This window comes from Oncorhynchus keta, chromosome 17 (genome assembly GCF_023373465.1).
Source record: "Oncorhynchus keta strain PuntledgeMale-10-30-2019 chromosome 17, Oket_V2, whole genome shotgun sequence".
Classification (NCBI taxonomy): Eukaryota; Metazoa; Chordata; class Actinopteri; order Salmoniformes; family Salmonidae; genus Oncorhynchus; species Oncorhynchus keta.
This window is the reverse complement of record NC_068437.1, coordinates 45233216-45256766: the sequence shown is the minus strand read 5'-3', so window position 1 is coordinate 45256766 and position 23551 is coordinate 45233216. Positions and strand designations below refer to the sequence as shown.

At 42.7% G+C, this 23551-nt stretch overlaps 1 protein-coding gene across 1 annotated transcript; it reads left to right on the top strand.

The window, feature by feature from the left end:
- The first annotated feature begins 91 nt into the window (after positions 1–91).
- On the top strand, positions 92–22721 carry LOC118395918 (nuclear factor of activated T-cells, cytoplasmic 3-like). The gene is made up of 9 exons (XM_035790006.2): positions 92–568; positions 5394–6579; positions 6998–7160; positions 9929–10128; positions 12114–12286; positions 13095–13235; positions 13313–13368; positions 13478–14540; positions 21171–22721. The coding sequence occupies exons 1-9, from the start codon at positions 481–483 to the stop codon at positions 21278–21280; spliced, it is 3180 nt and encodes a 1059-aa protein (XP_035645899.1). The 5' UTR covers positions 92–480; the 3' UTR covers positions 21281–22721.
- Positions 22722–23551: the final 830 nt, after the last annotated feature.

Sequence of the window (23551 nt, the reverse complement as noted above, 5' to 3'; positions counted from 1 at the left end):
TAATTAAACAGTTTGATTCTAATTATCTTTATTCGTATCCAGAGACACTGCCGTGTCATGTGATTTGATACTCTAATAATCTCTCACCAGCTACTGTACTTGTACGCAGGTTGATGCCTGTGGTGGATTTAGCTGACGTCATGAACGGAGCTGTCTGTCAATGCTTTGTTTGTAATATGGAAGTTTAGTGAGTAGGCTGACTGCTTCTTCAAGGGTAATCGAGAATAACTACAGACAAACTATTGTTTATGCGTCTTTCTTATTTGCATAACTGAACTGGTAAAGTATCGAGAAATTATAACGTCGTTATAAATGTCGTCTGGAGGGAACACGCATTTTGGAGTCGTTTTAACTATTTACAACTTCGGATAGGCTTCTTGCTGTTAATAGTAAAAACAAAAAGTATTTCCTCCTTACATCGTTAAAATCTTGAATGCAGTTCTGAAACAACGGCAAAAAAAACCCGACTCGTCAGACCGAATGAGTACTATAAATTTTAGCGGCAATGAGGAGCTGGACTTCAGACTTATTTTCGGGGAGGAGGCGCAACAACAGCTAGGCCCCGTAGGTGAGTTCTCTTCTTTTTTTGATGCAACAATGTATTCGCCAAAGCCGTAATATAATGTTTTAAAGCTAACCATTCGATGCCAATTTGCCTTGCCTACCTGGTCCTGGAGCCAAAGTAGAAGAACTACGAATGTAGGCTGCAGTCATTGACCTATATGTGTCGCTACTGTCTTGTAGGGCAAGGTTCACCAACTGACGGCCCACGGACCGAATTTGGCTCGCGGGTGATTTGATTTGGCCCCCAAATTTTCTGGAACAAAAAACCCCAAATGTTTTTATTTTTATTTGTTGAACATAAAATACTGTAAAAACAACAGCAAATCATCTCCCAAGTGATTTAAATGTTTGAAATCTGTTCCAAAGTACGCATAATAAAGAGATATGTGATTGTACACAAATGTAAACAAGGTTTGAAATGGTGTTTTAACCAGATATATCTGGTCTACAAATGATTTGTAATTATGTTCTGGCACCCTAAACCACCCGCTCAAGAAAAAATTGTCCCGCTGCTGAATCTAGTTAATTATCCCCGTTGTAAGGTATCAATTGTAGCCTAATAAACCTAGACTGTCAGATTCAGTTGAATAAGCATTTACTTGTTATATCTTTAAATGTCTAGCTTACTTAGGCAACATTAATATTTTGAAAGTTCTAAAACGTATAACACACATGTAAAATACTAGACCAGTGTTTTACGATCACACTGCATAATACACCAGCCATTCTGAATGATGTGGAGTTTATTCAGTGGTGTAAAGTACTTTAGGAAAAATACTTGACTGTACTACTTAAGTAGTTTTTTGGGGTATCTGTACCAGACAATTTATTTAACTAGGCAAGTCAGTTAAGAACAAATTCTTATTTACAATGACAGCCTACCAGGGATCAGTGGGTTAACTGCCTTGTTCAGGGGCACAATGACAGATTGGGGATTCGATCCAACAACCTTTAGGTTACTGGCCCAACACTCCAACCACTAGGCTTCCTGCCGTCCCAATGGGACTCATCTCGTCCAAAAAGTTGACTCAAGTTTGCCAAAAATCACCTGGATGATCATCAAGACTCTTGGAGGAATGTTCTATGGACAGATGAGTCTATAACTTTTTGGACAACATGGGTCCCATTATGCCTGGCGAAAACCAAGCTCTGTATTCCACAGTAAGAAAGAACCTTATACCAACAGTCAAGTATGGTGGTGGTAGTGTGATGGTTTGGGGATGACTTTCTTATTTTCCTCAGGACCTGGATTACTTCCCTTAATAGAAGGAACCATGAATTCTCCATCTGTGCGCTGAAGCTGAAATGCAGCAAGACAATGATCCAAAACACACGATCAAGTCTACATGAAAATGTCAAAAAAGCAACACATTTGAAGTTTGGAAGGACCTAGTCAAAGTCCAGACCTAATCCCAATTGAGATGTTTTGGCGGGACTTCTGAGTTAAAGCAGTTCTGCATGCAAGAGTGGGCCAAAATTCCTCCACAGCGATGTGAGACTGATCAACGACTACAGGAAACATTTGCAATGTATTGAGTGTAAGGAGGCAATTGCTTTTTCACACAGGGGAATTGGGTGTTGCGTAACTTCGTTAATTAAATATAGTAAGTATCCATTTTTTTATTTTCACTTTTTATTATTTATTTGTAAACTCAGGTTCCCTTTATCTAATATTAAGTTTTGGTTGAAGATCTGATTACATTCAGTATAAAAAATATGCAACATTTTAGGGAAGGGGGCAAATACTTTTTCACGGCACTGTACCTTAAAAAAAGAGGTATGGGTGTGGATCAGAAAACCAGCCAGTATCTGGTGTGACCACCATTTGCCTCATGCAGCGCGACACATCTCCTTCTAATTGAGTTAACCAGGCTGTTGATTATTGCCCCACTCCTCTTCAATGACTGCGAAGTTGCTGGATTTGGCGGGAACTGAAACACGCTGTAGTACATGTCGATCCAGAGAATCCCAAACATGCCCAATGGGTGACATGTCTGGTGAGTATGCAGGCCGTGGAAGAACTGGGACATTTTCAGCTTCCAGGAATTGTGTACAGATCCTTGCGACATATGTTGTCATGCTGAAACATGAGGTGATAGCGGGTCAATGGCACGATAATGGGCCTCGGGATCTTGTAACGGTATCTCTGTGCTTTCAAATTGCCATCAATAAAATGCAATTGTGTTTGTTGTCTGTAGCTTATCCCTGCCCATACCATAACCCCACCTCCACCATGGGGCACTCTGTTCACAACGTTGACATCAGCAAACTGCTCACCAATACGTTGCCATACACACTGTCTGCCACCTGCCCGGTACAGTTGAAATCGGGATTCATCCATGAAGAGCACACTTCTCCAGCGTGCCAGTGGCCATCGAAGGTGAGCATTTGCCCACTGATGTCGGTTAATACGACAAACTGCAGTCAGGTCAAGACTCTGGAGAGGACGACGAGCACGCAGATAAGCTTCCCTGAGACGTTTTCTGACAGTTTGTGCAGAAATTCTTTGATTGTGCAAACCCACAGTTTCATCAGCTGTCCGGATGGCTGATCTCAGACAATCCTGCAGGTGAAGCTGGATGTGGAGATCCTGGGCTAGCATGGTTACACGTGGTCTGTGGTTGTGAGGCCGGTTGGACGTACTGCTTTTTGTGCATGTGGCAAATTTATGGGATGTTTTATTTCAGCTCATGAAACATGGGACCAACACTTTACATGTTGTGTTTATATTTTAGGTCAGTATAATTTTTACTCCAAACATTTTCCCCGAGACCCGAAAGTACTCATTAGCAGTACAGGAAAATGGTCCAATTCATGCACTTATCAAGAGAACATCCCATTGTCATCCCTACTGCCTCTGTTCTGGCCTACCTCACTAAACACAAATGCTTTATTGTAAATGATGTCTGAGTGTTGGAGCGTGCCCCTGGCTATCTGTAAAAATAAAACAAGACCATTTTGCCATCTGGTTTGCTTTAATATAAGGAATTACATATTTAATTATATTTAAAACCAAATACTTTTTAGACTCTTACTCAAGTAGTATTTTACTGTGAGACTTTCACTTTTACTTGAGTCATTTTCTATTACGGTATCTTTATTTATACTCAAGTATGACAATTGGGCAATTTTCCACCACTGAGTTTATTACACAGTTATAAATTGCACTGATACATTGGATTATATCTAATCAGATCCTGGTCCAGTTGAAATTTGGACAGCACTGACATGCAAAATCCCAGTGGCTCAATATACGCTGAGTGCACAACACATTATGAACACATGCTCTTTCCATGACATAGACTGACCAGGTGAATCCAGGTGAAAGCTATGATCCCTTATTGATGTCACTTGTTAAAATGGCAATATGTAACTTTTTGGGCAACCTGACCAAATTCACATAAATGTGAGTTATAGATCTAACATTCTACTTGAAAGTAAGCCTACGAAGTTGTAGATCTGTTCTATGTGCGCTATTTCTATGCTTCCTGTTCTTAAATTGTGTTTTTGCTCTTTTACTTTTGGTTTTGTCACCAGCTTCATACAGCTGAAAATACAATATTTTTTGATTATCGGAAATATATTTCACAGAGGTTTAGATGGAACAAGGATTCTTTACACTATACCAGCTTATTTAGTTACAAAAACTGAAAATAGGCGAACTAGAGTTATAGCAACCAGGAAATGGTGTAGCGAGTTCTGCATAGTGCAACTTAAAATCCACTTCAATCAGTGTAGATGAAGGGGAGGAGAAAGGTGGAGAAGGATTTTTAAGCCTAGAGACAATTGAGACATTGATTGTGTATGTGTGCCATTCAGGGGGGGGGGGGCGGTGCAACTCAATATTACGAAGGTGTTCTTAAGGTTTGGTGTACTCAGTGTGTAACTATGTACTTTGTAGGATAAAATACTATTTTACTGACAACTGCCCATTTTGCCATTTTAGATAAAGATTTCAGCAGCAGTTTTCAGTAGAAAGGTACTCATAAGGGGTCAAATGCCAGCGGCATTGGGGTATGAAAAGTGAAAGGTGATGTCTACTGTAATATAAGAGCATAAATCATAATAACAGCCGCCCACTCCCTTCTTGCCATAAGCCCTTCTCTTGTCTGTTTCCTTCCTTATTTCTAACGGTTGTAAATGGCACCCGCAACTCATTCAGGCGCCACACTCTACCACTCAGCCAGAGGGGTTGCTGAGCCCATGTTGCATCAGATAATATTTATATTCATTACATTCATTGCATTTGCAAATAAGTCAAGGCCAAAGGCAATTATTATATGTGCTCCATATCAAGGCACAATCAGCCATTTGACCTTTCACCCTCTTTGCATTTTGCATGCAGACCAGACCGGGCCAGAGAGAAACAGTGTGTGTGGGCGTGTGTCCTGTGTGAAACTGTTTATTAGTAGTAGGCCACTTCTAATGCTGCTGCTTCTGCTCTGTTGACAGCTGTGTGCACATACAGTTATGCGAATTAGCCTGGCGAGTGCTGCTGTTAATCTATATATCGCCATTCCACAGTGGCCCCTGCTAAACAGGTCAGTCTCTAGTCTTCCCCACATTTTGTAGAGACTGCAATGGCATTTATGACAAACCTTTCCCAGTGGGTTGACCTATAGATGACTAGTCTAGGCTGTTGTCGGATAGATGCAAATAGAGAGTAATAGATCAGAGAATTATCATTTGTTGGTCTGTTCCTTTGTCTGGACTCCGGATTAATACAGGGCGCAGTGGCACTGTTTTTATCTGCTACGCTCTAAAGAGTAGACACTTTTCATTGCAAATGAACAACCCTCTCAATTGGCCTACTTTCTTTCTATACCCAGCTGGTCCAGACCCTGATGACAGCACGCAATACTACACCACCCAGCCTATTGGCCAGGCCCAGGACGTACAACAGAGTCACCAGCGCCATCAAGCTGTCTCTAACCAGGCGCCTCTGCAGGCCCATGGTAACTACCACCCTAGCTCCAGCTATGAAGATCACGGTTCCAGATACAGTGCCACTGGACACATCCCCAAGGCATTTGACTGTCCAAGCATCCAAATCACATCCATTAGTCACCAAGAGCTGGTCTCCAGCCAGGATGCCGTGGTCATCAGCGGGGCAGATGGCGGGGGGGTGTGCAGCCACGAGCGTTCCTTGTCCACGGACCACCTCTACCTGTCCCTGGACCCCTGTTACAGGGACTCATCCTCCCTGAACCCCAGCCCCTGCAGCAGCCTATCCTCCAGGAGCTGGCTGTCTGACATGTCTTCCTGCGAGTCCTTCTCCCACGTGTATGACGACGTGGAGGCTGAGCTAAACGAGGCGGCCGCCCGCTTCACCCTGGGCTCCCCGCTGGCCTCCCCCCTGGGCTCCCCTGTCTGCTTGCCACAGGGCCAGGCCGCAGGGGGATTTGGGGTAGAGCTGTGGCAGCAGCAGTACTTCATGAGCACCTACTCACCCTCGCCCCGACAGTCCCCTCGCGGATCCCCCCACCAGTCCCCTCGCCAATCGCCCCGCCAGTCCCCCTGTCACTCCCCGCGCAACAGCGTCACAGATGAGAACTGGCTGAACCTGCGTCCCACCTCCAGGTCTGGCTCAAGACCCACATCCCCTTGTGGGAAAAGAAGGCACTCCAGTGCCGACGTCCACTTAGCCTCCCCCTCCCCCTCGCCACACCACTCCCCCAGCCCCACACCGGGCCACTCTCCCAGGGGCAGTGTGACAGAGGATACCTGGGTGGTTGGAAACCCTGGTGCCATGGGGGCCCTCCTGTACAGCTTCCCTGAGGTAGACGTTCCGTCCAAGACCAGGAGGACCTCTCATCACATGGGTCTATTGCAAGCACAGGGAGATTCCGGGCAGAGGCTGGAAGACCACAGAGCGGCTTTGCCTAACCTGGATTCACCTGCAGAGGAGTCTGGGTCTACTCTAAAACAGGATGGTCTTTTTGAAGAACTTTTTCTCTCGGTTCCCTCACACTTCACCTGGAGCAAACCCAAACTTGGCAACACACCCCTTTTCAGGTTTGTTATTCATAATCACATCGGCATCAATACTCACATGCGTGCTTCATAATGCCAACCACTGGTTGAAAACGTGCTCTCATTTCCCCGATCACTCAGCATGGTGCAGACATTGTACTACCATAGAACCCTAGCAAGGCAAAGGGTCAGCAAAGCTTAACTAAAGGTGAAGAACAAACACAGACCCCCATGGTATTTTTAACACCAAATCTGAATGACTGTATGTTTATGAGAAAGAACTGCTGGGTCATATTCATTAGCGCACACACTGTATCAAAATTTACCAAAACCTAACAAAAAAAACTCAATTTAAAATGAGCATTGCTTATTGGACAAGTTCAGGTAGTTCCCTCCCTGTTTCAGTTTTCTTCCATTTGCTGCCTAATTAATACAGCCCTGTGTTGCCTCCCCCACCCAGAACCTCGTCCCTGCCCCCTCTGGACTGGCCCCTGCCCAGCCAGTTTGGCCAGTGTGAGCTGAAGGTGGATGTGCAGCCGCGGGGCCACCACAGGGCCCACTATGAGACAGAGGGCAGTCGGGGGGCCATCAAGGCTGCCTCAGGTGGACACCCTTTAGTCAAGGTAAAAAGCAAGACTTTCACAAAATCATGACACCAGACCTGGATTCAATTAGTATTTTAACTTGGCAAGCTCAATCTAGCACAGCTAAAGTATTTAGACACATTCTATGTAAATCCAAGTCAACATGACAAATGTATCTATAGAGGGTCAGTGTCAGGCTCTCACCTAGAATATCAATATGATTGTGCTATTGATACAATGCAAACTTTGAGGGTCTCTAAGAGATCAAAGCAAAACAGAAAATGGTTAAAACTTTATGCCTGGTTCGCATAAATTGTGTTTTGATTAGCTGCTGTTTGCAGTTCAGTTGTAGCCTTGAAGTGTCAATCAACTTGTTATATCCTGAGATATCAAAGGAAGTGTTACATTGAATTGACTCTGGTGCTAAAGCCACACAGCTTCACTCTCTAGTCCTCTGTAATGCCACTAACAGTGTTTCCCCGTACATTACATCACATAGGCGGGTTCAACATTTCTAAATCTCATGCTCCTTTATGGCACAACAAATTTGTGGTGACCTCAATTGGTTTCAATTTGGACATTTCATTGTGGGCAATTCTGGACATTCCTTACAGGACTCCTGTAGGGAAAGCGCACTACAAACCCTCCATAAGTAAACTAAATAGTGCTCATCCTTCAGGTCACATTTTAGACATTCTCTGAGTGTAATGCTATCTATACAGAGCTTTGGTATTGTTTTGGCATACTGTTTATAAATAGACATGATGAACACAGTTATGCATATGTAGTGAAATGTACATTATTCAGTTCATGTTGTCATTATAATCACATTATAATCAGGTCTTCTTAGAAAACAGCTCAGAAAAAGAGTGCTCATAATTGACTATGTATGATAAATTGAGTTGGCGTTTTGTGCAATTACTCACTGCTGTTGCTTGAATCAAACATTTATATAACAATCAGGTTTATCAGAGGTTTGTGAAGCTTGTTGATATACAGTATATTAGGTTCAGTAAATATGGGGGTAGCGTATTCAAATTCTACCAACCACAAAAGCACTAATCTCATACTGTATGATAGCCAAGTCCCCAACAGCAAAAATATACAGAGCTCCCCCCCTCCGCCCTCTCTCTCTCTCTCTCTCTCTCTCTCTCTCTCTCTCTCTCTCTCTCTCTCTCTCTCTCTCTCTCTCTCTCTCTCTCCCCCTCTCTCTTTCTCTCCCACTTTCTTTCTCTCTCTCTGTCTCTCTCAATTCAATTCAAGGGGCTTTATTGGTATGGGAAACATATGTTAACATTGCCAAAGCAAGTGAAGTAGATAATATACAAAAGTGAAATAAACAATAAAAATGGACTAGACTCTCTCTCTCTGTCTCTCTCTCTTTGCCTCTCTCTCTCCCTCTCCCCCCTATACCCCCCCCTCTCTCTCTGTCTCTCTCTGTCTCCCTCTCTCTCCCTCTATCTCTCTCTCCCCCCCCCTCTCTGTCTCTCAGTCGCTCACTCTCTTTGTCTCTTCCTCTCGCTCTATCTCCCCTCTCTCTCTCCCTCTATATCTCTCCCCCTCTCTCTGTCTCTCACTGTATCTCTTTCTCTCTCTCTCTCTCTCTCTCTCTCTCTCTCTCTCTCTCTCTCTCTCTCTCTCTTTGTCTCTTCCTCTCGCTCTATCTCCCCTCTCTCTCTCCCTCTATATCTCTCCCCCTCTCTCTCTGTCTCTCACTGTATCTCTTTGTCTCTCTCTCTCTCTCTCTCTCTCTCTCTCTCTCTCTCTCTCTCTCTCTCTCTCTCTCTCTCTCTCTCTCTCTCCCACTCTCTCTGTCTCTCTCTCTCTATCTCTCTTTGTTTCTCTCTCCTCCCTCTCTCTCCCTCCCCACTATATCTCTCTCCCCCATCTCTCTCTGTCTGTCTCTCTCTCTGTCTCTCTCTCCACCCTCTCTCCACCCTCTCTCTCTGTCTCTCTCTGTCTCTCCCCCTCTCAGTTTATTGACATTGCATTATGTAAATGATTGATACATGGTAACCCTCAGACAGACAGCCTTTTTGCCAGTGGGCTGCAGTGGGACTGTATCACCTAACGTCTAGCAGAGCACTTTTTGCCAGTGGGCTGCAGTGGGACTGGACTACTACTCTGGATCAGGGTGCAGCCATTCTGGAACAGATGAAAGCTGAGATAAACAAAGCTTTACCAAGGCCCTCATATAATGTACACCAGCTGGTTTATTTTGGGAAGGGGGGCTTCATTACTCTGGTGTTAAAGCCACACAGCTTCACTCTCTAGTCCTCTGTAATGCCACTAACAGTGTTTCCCCGTACATTACATCACATAGGCGGGTTCAACATTTCTAAATGTCATGCTCCTTTATGGCACAACAAATTTGTGGTCAATTGGTTTCAATTTGGACATTTCACTGCGGGAAATTCTGGATATTCCTTACAGGACTCCTGTAGGCAAAGCGCACTACAAACCCTCCATAAGTAAACTAAATAGTGCTCATCCTTCAGGTCACATTTTAGACATTCTCTGAGTGTAATGCTATCTATACAGAGCTTTGGTATTGTTTTGGCATACTGTTTATAAATAGACCCAAACATGAGGAACACAGTTATGCATATGTAGTGAAATATACATGATTCAGTTCATGTTGTCATTACAATCACATTATAATCAGGTCTTCTTAGAAAACAGTGCTCAAAAAAATAGTGCTCATAAGAAGAAGTGAAACAGTGTATTTATAGCTTTGTAAATCAAATGCTCTAGTATGCTTCAATAGTATGCTTGTTAATATCTCTATGGATTGGTTTCATTTTCAGCTCATTGGATACAACGAGAAGCCAGTCAACCTGCAGATTTTCATTGGAACGGCAGACGATCGCTACTTGAGACCGCATGCCTTCTACCAGGTGCACAGAGTAACAGGGAAAACGGTGGCTACTGCTTGCCAGGAAAGTGTAATAAGCAGTACAAAGGTTCTGGAAATACCTCTGCTCCCTGAAAACAATATGTCCAGCAGGTACTGGTCATAACCATGCAAGATTTATGTTTTCAAATGCTAAAAATATAACATTTGTGCTTCTGATTTATTGGTTTTATGATCTAAAATGTAAAATGGTTTCCACTGTGAATTCTATTTCTTTTTTAAGATTTAGAACAGATCATAGCATGTAAAAATGGGAACGGATTGTCATCTGAAGAATAAGCATATTTCTACATAGTGAAAAACACATTTTAACAGACCATAGCTTTGCTAAACTCAGCAAAAAAAGAAATGTCCTCTCACTGTCAACTGCATTTATTTTCAGCAAACTTAACATGTGTAAATATTTGTATGAACATAACAAGATTCAACAACTGTGACATAAACTGGACAAGTTCCACAGACATGTGACTTACAGAAATGGAATAATGTGTCCCTGAACAAAGGGGGGTCAAAATCAAAAGTAACAGTTAGTATCTGGTGTGGCCACCAGCTGCATTAAGTACTGCAGTGCATCTCATCCTCATGGACTGCACCAGATTTGCCAGTTCTTGCTGTGAGTTGTTACCCCACTCTTCCACCAAGGCACCTGCAAGTTTCCAGACATTTCTGGGGGGAATGGCCCTAGCCCTCACCCTCTGATCCAACAAGTCCCAGACGTGCTCAATGGGATTGAGATCCGGGCTCTTCGCTGGCCATGGCAGAACACTGACATTCCTGTCTTGCAGGAAATCACGCACAGAACGAGCAGTGTGGCTGATGGCATTGTCATGCTGGAGGGTCATGTCAGGAGGAGCCTGCAGGAAGGGTACCACATGAGGGAGGAGGACGTCTTCCCTGTAACGCACAGCATTGAGATTGCCTGCAATGACAACAAGCTCAGTCCGATGATGCTGTGACACACCGCCCCAGACCACGACGGACCCTACACCTCCAAATCGATCCCACTCCAGAGTACAGGCCTGGGTGTAACGTTCATTCTTTCGACGATAAACTCGAATCTGACCATCACCCCCAGTGAGACAAAACCGCGACTCAGCAGTGAAGAGCACTTTTTGCCAGTCCTGTCTGGTCCAGCAACGGTGGGTTTGTGCCCGTTGTTGCCGGTAATGTTTGGTGAGGACCTGCCTTACAACAGGCCTACAAGCCCTCAGTCCAGCTTCTCTCAGCCTATTGCGGACAATCTGAGCACCGATGGAGGGATTGTGCATTCCTGGTGTAACTCGGAGAGTTGTTGCCATCCTGTACCTGTCCCGCAGGTGTGATGTTCAGTTGTACCGATCCTGTAAAGGTGTTGTTATACGTGGTCTGCCACTGCGAGGACGATCAGCTGTCCGTCTTGTCTCCCTGTATTGCTGTCTTAGGCGTCTCACAGTACGGACATTGCAATTTTATGCCCTGGCCACATCTGCAGTCCTCATTTCTCCTTGCAGCATGCCTATGGCACGTTCACGCAGATAAGTAGGGATCCTGGGCATCTTTCTTTTGGTGTTTTTCAGAGTCAGTAGAAAGGCCTCTTTAGTGTCCTAAGTTTTCTGTGACTTTCATTGCCTACCGTCTGTAAGCTGTTAGTGTCTTAACGACCATTCCATAGATGCATGTTCATTAATTGGTTATGGTTCATTGAACAAGCATGGGAAACCGCGTTTAAACCCTTTACAATGAAGATCTGTGAAGTTATTTGGATTTTTACGAATTATCTTTGGAAGACAGGGTCCTGAAAAGGGGAGGTTTCCTTTTTTGCTGAGTTTATTTTGTCATGGAAATGTGGCTGCCTTCCATAGTAGAAAAATCCAGGTATTATTTTGTCTCAAGACTAGATCTCTCTCACACTATCTGATACATGTTGTGACTAATCAACAAACTGCATAACACCATCAAATTACACATGAAAAACTTGAACTATTCATAGCATTATGGGCCTATTTTATTAGCTTACTACAGTATATTCAATTATTAGCTTTTATATTCAAATGGCCTTTATATAAAGTTGTCTTGTACTTGTATGTCCCCCTCTATAGTATTGACTGTGCAGGCATCTTGAAGCTGAGGAACTCTGACATTGAGCTCAGGAAGGGGGAGACAGACATCGGGAGGAAGAACACGCGTGTGCGAGTGGCATTCCGTGTGTATATCCCTCAGCCTAGTGGAAAGGTCATGTGTCTGCAAGCTGCCTCTATTCCTGTGGAGTGCTGTGAGTATCTTCAGTAGGGCTACATATTGTATATGGCAGGGTTCCCCAACTGGCGGCCCACAGGCCAAATTTGGCCCGCGCGGGATTTTATTTTTCTGAGCAAAAAATAATAATATATATATATTTTTTTAAGATATATTTTTTATAGATTGTTGGACATAAAAGTCTAAAAACACCAGCATATCATAATTTTGGAAATCTGTTCCAAAGTATTCCCATGCATAATAGAGAAATATATATGATCGTATACAAATGTAGCAAGGTTTTAAATTATTATGTTTTAGTTAAATATATCTGGTCCACAAATTATCTGTAATTATGTACCGGCCCCCTGACCATCCTCTAGTTGATGGTCCCTGGTATATGGTATGTACATACATTCAAAGATACATGTACATGATTCATAGAGTCCTGAGTTTTTCTCCATTATGGGACTTAAACATTTTTTTTTACCTTCATTTAACAAGTCAGTTAAGAACAAATTCTTATTTTCAATGACAGCTTAGGAACAGTGGGTTAACTACCTTGTTCAGGGGCAGAACAACACCTTTTTACCTTGTCAGCTCAGGGATTTGATCTTGCAACCTTTCGGTTACTAGTCCAACGCTCTAACCACTAGGCTACCCTACCGACTTGACCAGGAATACTCTTTATTTATGTAACCTGTATTAAGTTATTGGCTATAATAATTAGGCAAGGCTATAACTAGAAGTCAGAGGTTTCCCATTGAATGTATTTTATCCAGTAGCTTACATAATGTTGTTTTACTGTATAGTATATTTAATAGTTAAATGTAATTGGCTTGCAGCCCAGCGCTCGGCCACAGACCTTCCCCAGATGGAGAGCTGCAGTCCAGTCAGCTGCTTGGTCAGTGGGGGGGAGGAGATGGTCATCACCGGCTCCAACATATCCCCAGAGTCAAAGGTCATCTTCCTGGAGAAAAGCCCTGGTAAGAGATGGTGATGCTGCCCAACTTTAGCAGAGGTTTATTAACGTGTTATTAATTGTGATGTTTTATCTCTCCAGATGGACACACACAATGGGAAGTTGATGGAAAAGTTATTGGTGAAAAGAGTAAAATAGTAAGTAGTAATGTACATTACGTTAATAAAAGTTACATGAAATGGACCTCACAGAAACCGTGAATCCCTTGAATAGATAATAAATCATTTTGAAACATTCTCTTTGCAGTCCAGAATCGTGGTTGAGATTCCTACCTACCACAACACAGCTGTGAGCTCTGCAGTCCAGGTGCAGTTCTATGTGTGTAACGGGAAGAGGAGAAGAAGCCAGACACAAAACTTCACATACTTGGCTGGTGCTTCTCCACACCATTATCCCACTGCCATTGACTGTGCAGTTGTGGCTACTCGGGTGAAGCAAGAGCACGGAGACTCAGCCTATCTGTCTACATGCACCAATCCCCCTGGCCTATATCCAACTAGCAGCCAGCTGACTTCTCCTGACGGGGCCTTCTCTCAGGACAAGCCCTTGTATAGTTCCTCTGGTGGTCACCCAGTGCCTTGTGATCCACCCTCCCAGGCATCATACACTCCCTCTGGTTCCTCGCCTCTTCAGCACTCCCCTCACCTCCACAGCTACAGCCCCCGTATGGGATACCAGCAGATAAACCTTGTGCATACACCTGACCCCATGCCACCCATTCGGACAAGGCCTGTCTATCAGGTCACACAACACAATGTGCCTTACAGTGGCCAGGCCAGCTCTCCCATGAGACCTGGCCCTGCCGCACCCCAGGTCAATCGACCTCAGTCTGCCCAGACCAGACCAGCTGCCTCCAGCCCTCACAGGGAAATGTACCAGAGCCTCATTGGACCTGATCTCTCTGGCGCCACTCTCCAGTCTGCGGGAAACCACACCCAGAATACAACCCAAATGCACTCTCTAAGCTACCACTGCTCCCAATCAGACTCTGATCTGGCAGCCCTACAGGCTGAGTATAATCTGAGCTATCACTCTGCAAGAAACTTGCCTGCCTCTTATTCCCCCACCCCTGGAGCACAAGCAACCTGCTCCACCTCCCCGTCAGCATCAGCCTCCTCTGGGGGTCCTCTGAGGCAACTGTCCCCCAGCAGAGCCCAGGGCCTGGCCTCTAGTAGTGACCCCCAGGAGTGTCCCCCGGCCCCCCATTTCCATTTCTCAAACGACCAAGGGAAAGTGAACATCAAGCAGGAACCAGAGGAGAAGCTGCCTCTCGGCAACATGGGGCTCCAGGAGATCACACTGGATGATGGTAAGAGGCTCAGATGATAAATGTTCTCTAGGGCAGGTATTCCCAAACTGGGGTACTGGGGTATGCGCAATGCTGTTGAGGGTACGGCAAATAAAAGTTTGATTAATATAAAAATATGTATTTTTTATTATTAAAAACATTTATATAAAACATTTAAATATTCATTTTCAAACAGTATATTTTTCAACGGCGCTATACATTTGTGTGAGTTTTTTTTCTCGCCTGAGTATCCTCGTTTTACTGCCAAAGATAAAATTAAACAATCTGGTGTTCAGCAAAATAACAACACAATGTCAAATACAGGTAGCCTAGTCAAATAATTAACATCCAATTACATTAACCGTTACTCTTTCGGGAATTCCACTAACGGTCCGTGTGTAGTCAAACGTAGCTGCTGCTCATTCCGTTTGCTCAAAAATAGTTAAATGGTTAAAAAAAAGACAAGTTGTTCTGCTTCCACAAGCACATCAGTAATTCTACATTTGTTGTTAGCCCAGCGCGCATGGACACTGACAGTTGTGAATCTGATGCAGCCGAAGAGCTACTGCCCCCTTACCCAGGAAAACAACAGACAGGGACGTTGGACCATCGAAGAGACACAAATATGATGAGAACTACATTGATTTGGGGTTGACTTATATTGGGAGCAGTGCCTTTCCTCATCCACAAAAGTACTATCTCACAACTTGATGAGACCATCACTCTTGCGCAGACATTTAGAAACAAAACACGGCAATTTGAAAAATAAGCCGCGGGAGTTTTTTGAGCGAGAATTAAGACTACTTTTATGTATAAAAGCAGATACCATTAATAAGAAGGGGCTGGAAGAGTCTTATATGGTGAGCTACCGAGTGACGAGGACAGGCAAGCCCCATACTATTGTGGAGGACTTCATTCTTCTTGCTCCTGCAGATATCGGCGGCAGGGTAGCCTAGCGGTTTGAACATTGGACTAGTAACTGGAACGTTGCGAGTTCAAACCCCTGAGCTGACAAGGTACAAATCTGTCTTTCTGCCCCTAAACAGGCAGTTAACCCACTGTTCCTAGGCCGTCATTGAAAATAATAATTTGTTCTTAACTGACTTGCCTAGTTAAATGAAGGTTAAAAATATATATAAATGGCTGGGACAATGCTGGGGGAAAAGGCCAAAAAAGCTATACAGACAATGGCTTTATTAAACAACACTGTTTCAGGACGCATCAGTTACATGGCAGGAGATGTTTTGAAACAATTACTTCTTCGCATACAAGCCAGTGAATTCTATGCGTTACAGCTGGATGAGTCCACAGACATGGTGGACCTGACACAGCTCCTGGTATATGCCTGTTACATTTATGGGGGGATCAATTAAGGAAGAAATCCTCGTCTGCAAACCACTGGAAACCAGGACAACAAGAGAGGATATTTTTTAAGTACTGGACAGCTTTGTGACATCAAATGGACTTTGGTGGTCAAGATGTGTTGGTATCTGTACTGATGCCTCAAAATGACAGGGAGACATAACGGAGTGGTAACGAGCGTGCAAGCAGTTGCTCCAGACGCCACTTGGGTACACTGCAGCATCCACCGAGAGGCTCTTGCTGCCAAAGGAATGCCTGACAGCTTGAAAGACGTTTTGGACACTACAGTGAAAATGGTTAACTTTGTTAAAGCAAGGCCCCTGAACTCTCGAGTGTTTTCTGCACTATGCAATGATATGTAACACTTTTACAACTTACCGAAGCTGGTTATCAAGGGGCGATGTATTGACACGTTTTTTTTAATTGATAGACGAGCTTAAAGTTTTATTTACTGACCATAATAGTCACTTGTCTGACCGCTTGCATGATGATGGGTTTTTCACACAACTGGCCTATCTGGGGGATGTTTTTTCTCACCTGAATGATCTGAATCTAGGATTACAGGAACTATATTCAATGGACTGTCTGCAACTATATTCAATGTGCGGGACAAAATTGAGGCTATGATTAAGAAGTTGGAGCTCTTCTCGGTCTGCATTAACAAGGACAACACACAGGTCTTTCCATCATTGTATGATTTTTTTGTGTGCAAATGGACAACATCAAATGTGATATAGCAAAGCACCTGAGTGAGTTGGGTGTGCAATTATGCAGTAACATTCCCGAAACAGATGACACAAACAACTGGATTCGTTATCCCTTTCATGCCCTGCCTCCAGTCCACTTACCGATATCTGAACAAGAGAGCCTCATCAAAATTGAAACAAGCGGTTCTGTGAAAATGTAATTTAATCAGAAGCCACCCTATCCTGCATTGGAAAATCGCACTGTTAAGACACTGATGTCCTTTGCAACCACGTACCTATGTGAGAGTGGATTCTAGGCCCTCACTAGCATGAAAAAATAAATACAGGCACAAACTGTGTGTGGAAAATGATTTAAGACTGAGACTCTGTCCAATACAAAACAAAATTGCAGAGTTCTGTGCATCCTTTTAAGCACACCCTTCTCATTAACCTGTGGTGAGTTATTCACAATTTTCAAAGAACAAATAAAGTTTTATATGTAAGATGGCAAAATAAAGAGCAAAATTATTGATTATTATTATTCTGGTCCTATAAGAGCTCTTTGTCACTTCCCACGACCTGCCATGTGACAAAAACTCACACTTATTCTTATGTTTAATAAATGTATCGTATAGTGTGTGTGTGGCAGGCTTACAATGATGACAAAAAAACAACATTTGAGAGTGCGCTGACCCTTGTGCTAGAGGGGGTATGTAGCTGGAGGTTGAATGTTTAAAGGGGTACGGGACTATAAAATGTTTGATCTTGGGTATTTAGAGCACAGTTATTACTGGGCCATTAGTTATGAATGAAGGGGTAGAATAGGTGATTTTTCCCTATCTGATCAGTCTTATTTATTTTATTCTCATGGGAGTTACTTTAAAGAAATCGGTTAGAAAGCAAAAATAAAGAACATTACAGTGCAGGAATCAATGGATGCCATTGCACTGTGGGCTAGGTGATAGTTAATAGGTGATAGGCAAGCTCTCAGACTCTCACCATGCCGACCAGATATTTTAATGAATCACCTCTCGCTGGACGGACTGTGTTTGTCCCAACCACACAGTCAGTCACTGTTGCCCAGTTTTCTTGTCACCATAGGCATATGCCCACTGGGTCTTTGTTTGCTGTCCTACAGGGCTGCATGGCTGCCTGCCCATGTATGTGTGTGTGCACGCTTGTGCACATATGTCTATGTGTGTTTGCGTACAATATGATCTAGGTCAGGGCTCTCCAACCCTGTTCCTGGAGAGCTACTGTCCCGTAGGTTATCTAGCATACCTGATTCTAATAATTAGCTGGTTGATCAGCTGCATCAGGTTAGTCACAACTGGGATTGGAGTGAAAACCTACCTACCAGGTAGCTCTCCAGGAACAGAGTTGAAGAATGCTGATCTAGGTTAATTATAGGCAGGGGCCCTGGTTGCTAGTTGAGGAGATAACACTTTTGACTGTGATTGGTATAGCATAGACACTATAATCACACAGAAGAGACGAAAGGTACTTTGCATGCTAATCTTCTTCAGTTACCATCTGTGGCACAGCTGTCACAGTGCAGTAATGACAGGTATTCATAACAACCCCACAACCCCCTCACTACATATGGCTTGGAAATAAGACCCCTGGTCTGAGTTTGGTGGAAGGGTCCTCTTTGAACTTGGACTTTCACCCTACAGGGTTTCTGCGACTCTGATACATAAATTAGGGTACAGCAAGCTTATGCCACATTAGGTGATAATGATTTAATTCAAATGATTTAATCCATTTTAATTTCAAATGACAGTGATTTCATTGATTTACAGTGCTGGGATCTTTTAGGTTTAGTAATTTTGTTTTGCTTAAAGCATAAAATAGTTTAAGGTCCTTACAGTGTCTTGTAACTGGTCTTGGAGGAAGGGAGCTTCCCGTCAGTCTGTTGGTTGGGAAGGCCAGGGACTTGTTTTTTCGGTCCCAACAGTGCTAGCCTGGTGCTGTGTGTTTGTTTACATATGTTTGTTTGGGCGGCAGGTAAGCAGTTGAGCCAGTAACCAAAATGCCTGATAATTTGAATACCCGAGCCGACAAGGTGAAACATATGTCGCTGTGCCCTTCAGCAAGGGATTTAACCCCAATTTGCTTCATGGGTGCCGTACTACTATGGCTGACCCTGTAAAACAACACATTTCACTGCACCTGTCCAGTGTATGTGACAATTAAACATGTTTTTTTTCCTTGCTTTTTTACATGTGGTCTTTCATCTACCCTCATACACAGCTCGGGTTTCATACACATCACATTTTCATGGGCAGGCTATGAATAGACAGTGTATACAGTGCCTTGCAAGTATTCGGCCCCCTTGAACTTTGCGACCTTTTGCCACATTTCAGGCTTCAAACATAAAGATATAAAACTGTATTTTTTTGTGAAGAATCAACAACAAGTGGGACACAATCATGAAGTGGAATGACATTTATTGGATATTTCAAACTTTTTTAACAAATCAAAAACTGAAAAATTGGGTGTGCAAAATTATTCAGTCCCCTTAAGTTAATACTTTGTAGCGCCACCTTTTGCTGCGATTACAGCTGTAAGTCGCTTGGGGTATGTCTCTATCAGTTTTGCACATCGAGAGACTGACATTTTTTCCCATTCCTCCTTGCAAAACAGCTCGAGCTCAGTGAGGTTGGATGGAGAGCATTTGTGAACAGCAGTTTTCAGTTCTTTCCACAGATTCTCGATTGGATTCAGGTCTGGACTTTGACTTAGCCATTCTAACACCTGGACATGTTTATTTTTGAACCATTCCATTGTAGATTTTGCTTTATGTTTTGGATCATTGTCTTGTTGGAAGACAAATCTCCGTCCCAGTCTCAGGTCTTTTGCAGACTCCATCAGGTTTTCTTCCAGAATGGTCCTGTATTTGGCTCCATCCATCTTCCCATCAATTTTAACCATCTTCCCTGTCCCTGCTGAAGAAAAGCAGGCCCAAACCATGATGCTGCCACCACCATGTTTGACAGTGGGGATGGTGTGTTCAGGGTGATAAGCTGTGTAGCTTTTACGCCAAACATAACATTTTGCATTGTTGCCAAAAAGTTCCATTTTGGTTTCATCTGACCAGAGCACCTTCTTCCACATGTTTGGTGTGTCTACCAGGTGGCTTGTGGCAAACTTTAAACAACACTTTTTATGGATATCTTTAAGAAATGTCTTTCTTCTTGCCACTCTTCCATAAAGGCCAGATTTGTGCAATATACGACTGATTGTTGTCCTATGGACAGAGTCTCCCACCTCAGCTGTAGATCTCTGCAGTTCATCCAGAGTGATCATGGGCCTCTTGGCTGCATCTCTGATCCGTCTTCTCCTTGTATGAGCTGAAAGTTTAGAGGGACGGCCAGGTCTTGGTAGATTTGCAGTGGTCTGATACTCCTTCCATTTCAATATTATCGCTTGCACAGTGCTCCTTGGGATGTTTAAAGCTTGGGAAATCTTTTTGTATCCAAATCCGGCTTTAAACTTCTTCACAACAGTATCTCGGACCTGCCTGGTGTGTTCCTTGTTCTTCATGATGCTCTCTGCGCTTTTAACAGACCTCTGAGACTATCACAGTGCAGGTGCATTTATACGGAGACTTGATTACACACAGATGGATTGTATTTATCATCATTAGTCATTTAGGTCAACATTGGATCATTCAGAGATCCTCACTGAACTTCTGGAGAGAGTTTGCTGCACTGAAAGTAAAGGGGCTGAATCATTTTGCACGCCCAATTTTTCAGTTTTTGATTTGTTAAAAAAGTTTGAAATATCCAATAAATGTCGTTCCACTTCATGGTTGTGTCCCACTTGTTGTTGATTCTTCACAAAAAAAATACAGTTTTATATCTTTATGTTTGAAGCCTGAAATGTGGCAAAAGGTCGCAAAGTTCAAGGGGGCCGAATACTTTCGCAAGACACTTTATGTGGCCTTATAATCCATGTGTTTTTGTTGCACTGTGGGTAATATAAATAGACATCACAAATACAGACTGGAGCCTCAGCCATCGACATGGATCACACCATTTGATAAAGCTCCAGAATATGTTTCACCATACAGCCAATTCTAATCTTTAGACCAGGCCTCAATGCTTGGTCGTTTTTCATAACGTGTGACATCTGTAGATGGAGAGTGTCATTAAAATAATACAATGTACAGATGTAGGATCTTAATTTGATCAGTCTTTTGTTGATGAGAGTTTTCCTGCACAGCAGGAAATGCAAATACTTCTAAAGTTTGTAATTCCCACTTTAAACCTGATTTGCCCTAACTTAATGTGTATCATCCCTTACAAAAAATATTAATGAATTATAATCAACATAATAATTCACATTTCCTGTTGCTGCAGGATTATTTTCCAGCTGTAGCAAACTGGCTCAAATTAAGATCCTACATCTGTATCAACAATGCACTGCATTGTATGTGTCAGTGTTGTATTGCTTGATGTATCATTTACTTACTTTTACATTTGTGATTCGGTTTATATTTAGGAGATGGACAATGCTGCCCTCAGATGGCTGAATCAACTATAAAGATACCAACAACAATAGACTTGAAACTAAACCCCTGTGTGTCTCTCTTTTGCAGTGAATGAGATCATCGACAGAGACATATCTCAGCTCATTGGTGGTAGTGCAGCAGAGTCCAGCCAACCAGGACAGGATCCTTATGAATGGGATTCTGTGATTCTCCAGTGATAATGTTCTTCCATTCTTTGTCTTTCATTCATTTTCTAATCATCATTACTCAGGACATGAGTTGACTGGTGCTATCAATGCATTTGGCAGTTCTATTATTAACTGATCACAATTTTGATGGCAAAACTGTGGTGGCTTAAAGAGATTATCCTGTCCTTTTGTATACTTTTTAGCCAGTAGTTTTGAAAGTAGCGCTTACAAGCCAAAAGTTGTCCATGAAAATTGCATACTATGTCACATATGTGCACCAAATCATTGCTCTCTCTGTCGCTCTGCTGTGTGTGCATCTTGCTAGCTGTCAAATGGCGAGGGGCTGAAGCTCATTGGCTAGAACTTGAATTGCTAGGGGGCTGGCCCATGTGGGGGAAAATGTGGCAAAAATGGCACAGCACAGCTTCACAAAAAACAGTTGCTTTCAAACTAGGGATTTCGTGACTAATTGAGATAAGACAGTAATTCTGCTCATAGATTATGCATGTATGAACTACACATTGACACATCCATCCCAAAGCGGGAGGTTGAACAAATAAGTTCCCAAGCATGTCTTTAACTGGTGCAATTACCAACCCAGTCACTGGTAATGCATACAGGTGGTTAGGTTGTAGAGAAGTTATGCCTGTTTAACAGATCACGATTTTCAAGTCAAACTAAAGTATCTTTCAGGAAAAAAAATGGCTATGTCTCTCATACCAAAGATTTACCTGCTGCCTTTTGAAAAAGAGCAGATGGAGGCACAGCTAAAATATGTCACAGCTAAAATGTCTATAAATGCATAAAAATGACTAATTTGCTGTTGAAAGAACATTGATGTCAATGAAGAAGGCCAAATAGTAAATGCTGTATTAATGTAATATTTATTGGCAAAATACATTAGATTTTAATCTATTTTTTTATACTGTAGCTCTTGCAGTTGTATGATTCTTTAGAATAATGATTGATTTTCATAGCCTTGTATTGCCGGCCTGATATTGTATGCCCATTTTCTATTTTAAGATTTTACTTTCCAAAGAATGTACAATATTATAAATAATTATATGACACTCTTTGACAATATGTCAGGTTTGAAGCAGCTATTTCAAAGTCAAAGGTGGTTTTGTTCAATTAAAAGAAAACACATTTTAAAAATCTTGTTAGCTGTATCTATGAGTGGTATCAAAATGATATAGGCCTACAACAGGTGGGTCGTGGGTGTAGGTGGTTACACTTTCTCCTTTTTTTCCACTCAGTCAACACATGCATGATGTTGCGACCACAGGAATGGGACAACATGTACAGTGTTTTCAGAAAGTATTCACACCCCTTGACCTTTTTTAAATTTATTAAATTCAGATGTTGTGTCACTGGCCTACACAATAGCCCATAATGTCAAAGTGGAATTATGTTTTTAGAAATTTTAGTAAATTATTTTCAAATTAAAATCTGAAATATCTTGAGTCAATAAGTATTCAACCCCTTTGTTATGGAAGCTTAACAAGTCACATAATAAGTTGCATGGACACTGTGTGCAACAATTGTGTTTAACATGATTTTGGAATGACTATCTCATCTCTGTACCCTACACATACAATTACAGTGCCTTGCGAAAGTATTCGGCCCCCTTGAACTTTGCGACCTTTTGCCACATTTCAGGCTTCAAACATAAAGATATAAAACTGTATTTTTTGTGAAGAATCAACAACAAGTGGGACACAATCATGAAGTGGAACGACATTTATTGGATATTTCAAACTTTTTTAACAAATCAAAAACTGAAAAATTGGGCGTGCAAAATTATTCAGCCCCTTTACTTTCAGTGCAGCAAACTCTCTCCAGAAGTTCAGTGAGGATCTCTGAATGATCCAATGTTGACCTAAATGACTAATGATGATAAATACAATCCACCTGTGTGTAATCAAGTCTCCGTATAAATGCACCTGCACTGTGATAGTCTCAGAGGTCCGTTAAAAGCGCAGAGAGCATCATGAAGAACAAGGAACACACCAGGCAGGTCCGAGATACTGTTGTGAAGAAGTTTAAAGCCGGATTTGGATACAAAAAGATTTCCCAAGCTTTAAACATCCCAAGGAGCACTGTGCAAGCGATAATATTGAAATGGAAGGAGTATCAGACCACTGCAAATCTACCAAGACCTGGCCGTCTCTCTAAACTCTCAGCTCATACAAGGAGAAGACGGATCAGAGATGCAGCCAAGAGGCCCATGATCACTCTGGATGAACTGCAGAGATCTACAGCTGAGGTGGGAGACTCTGTCCATAGGACAACAATCAGTCG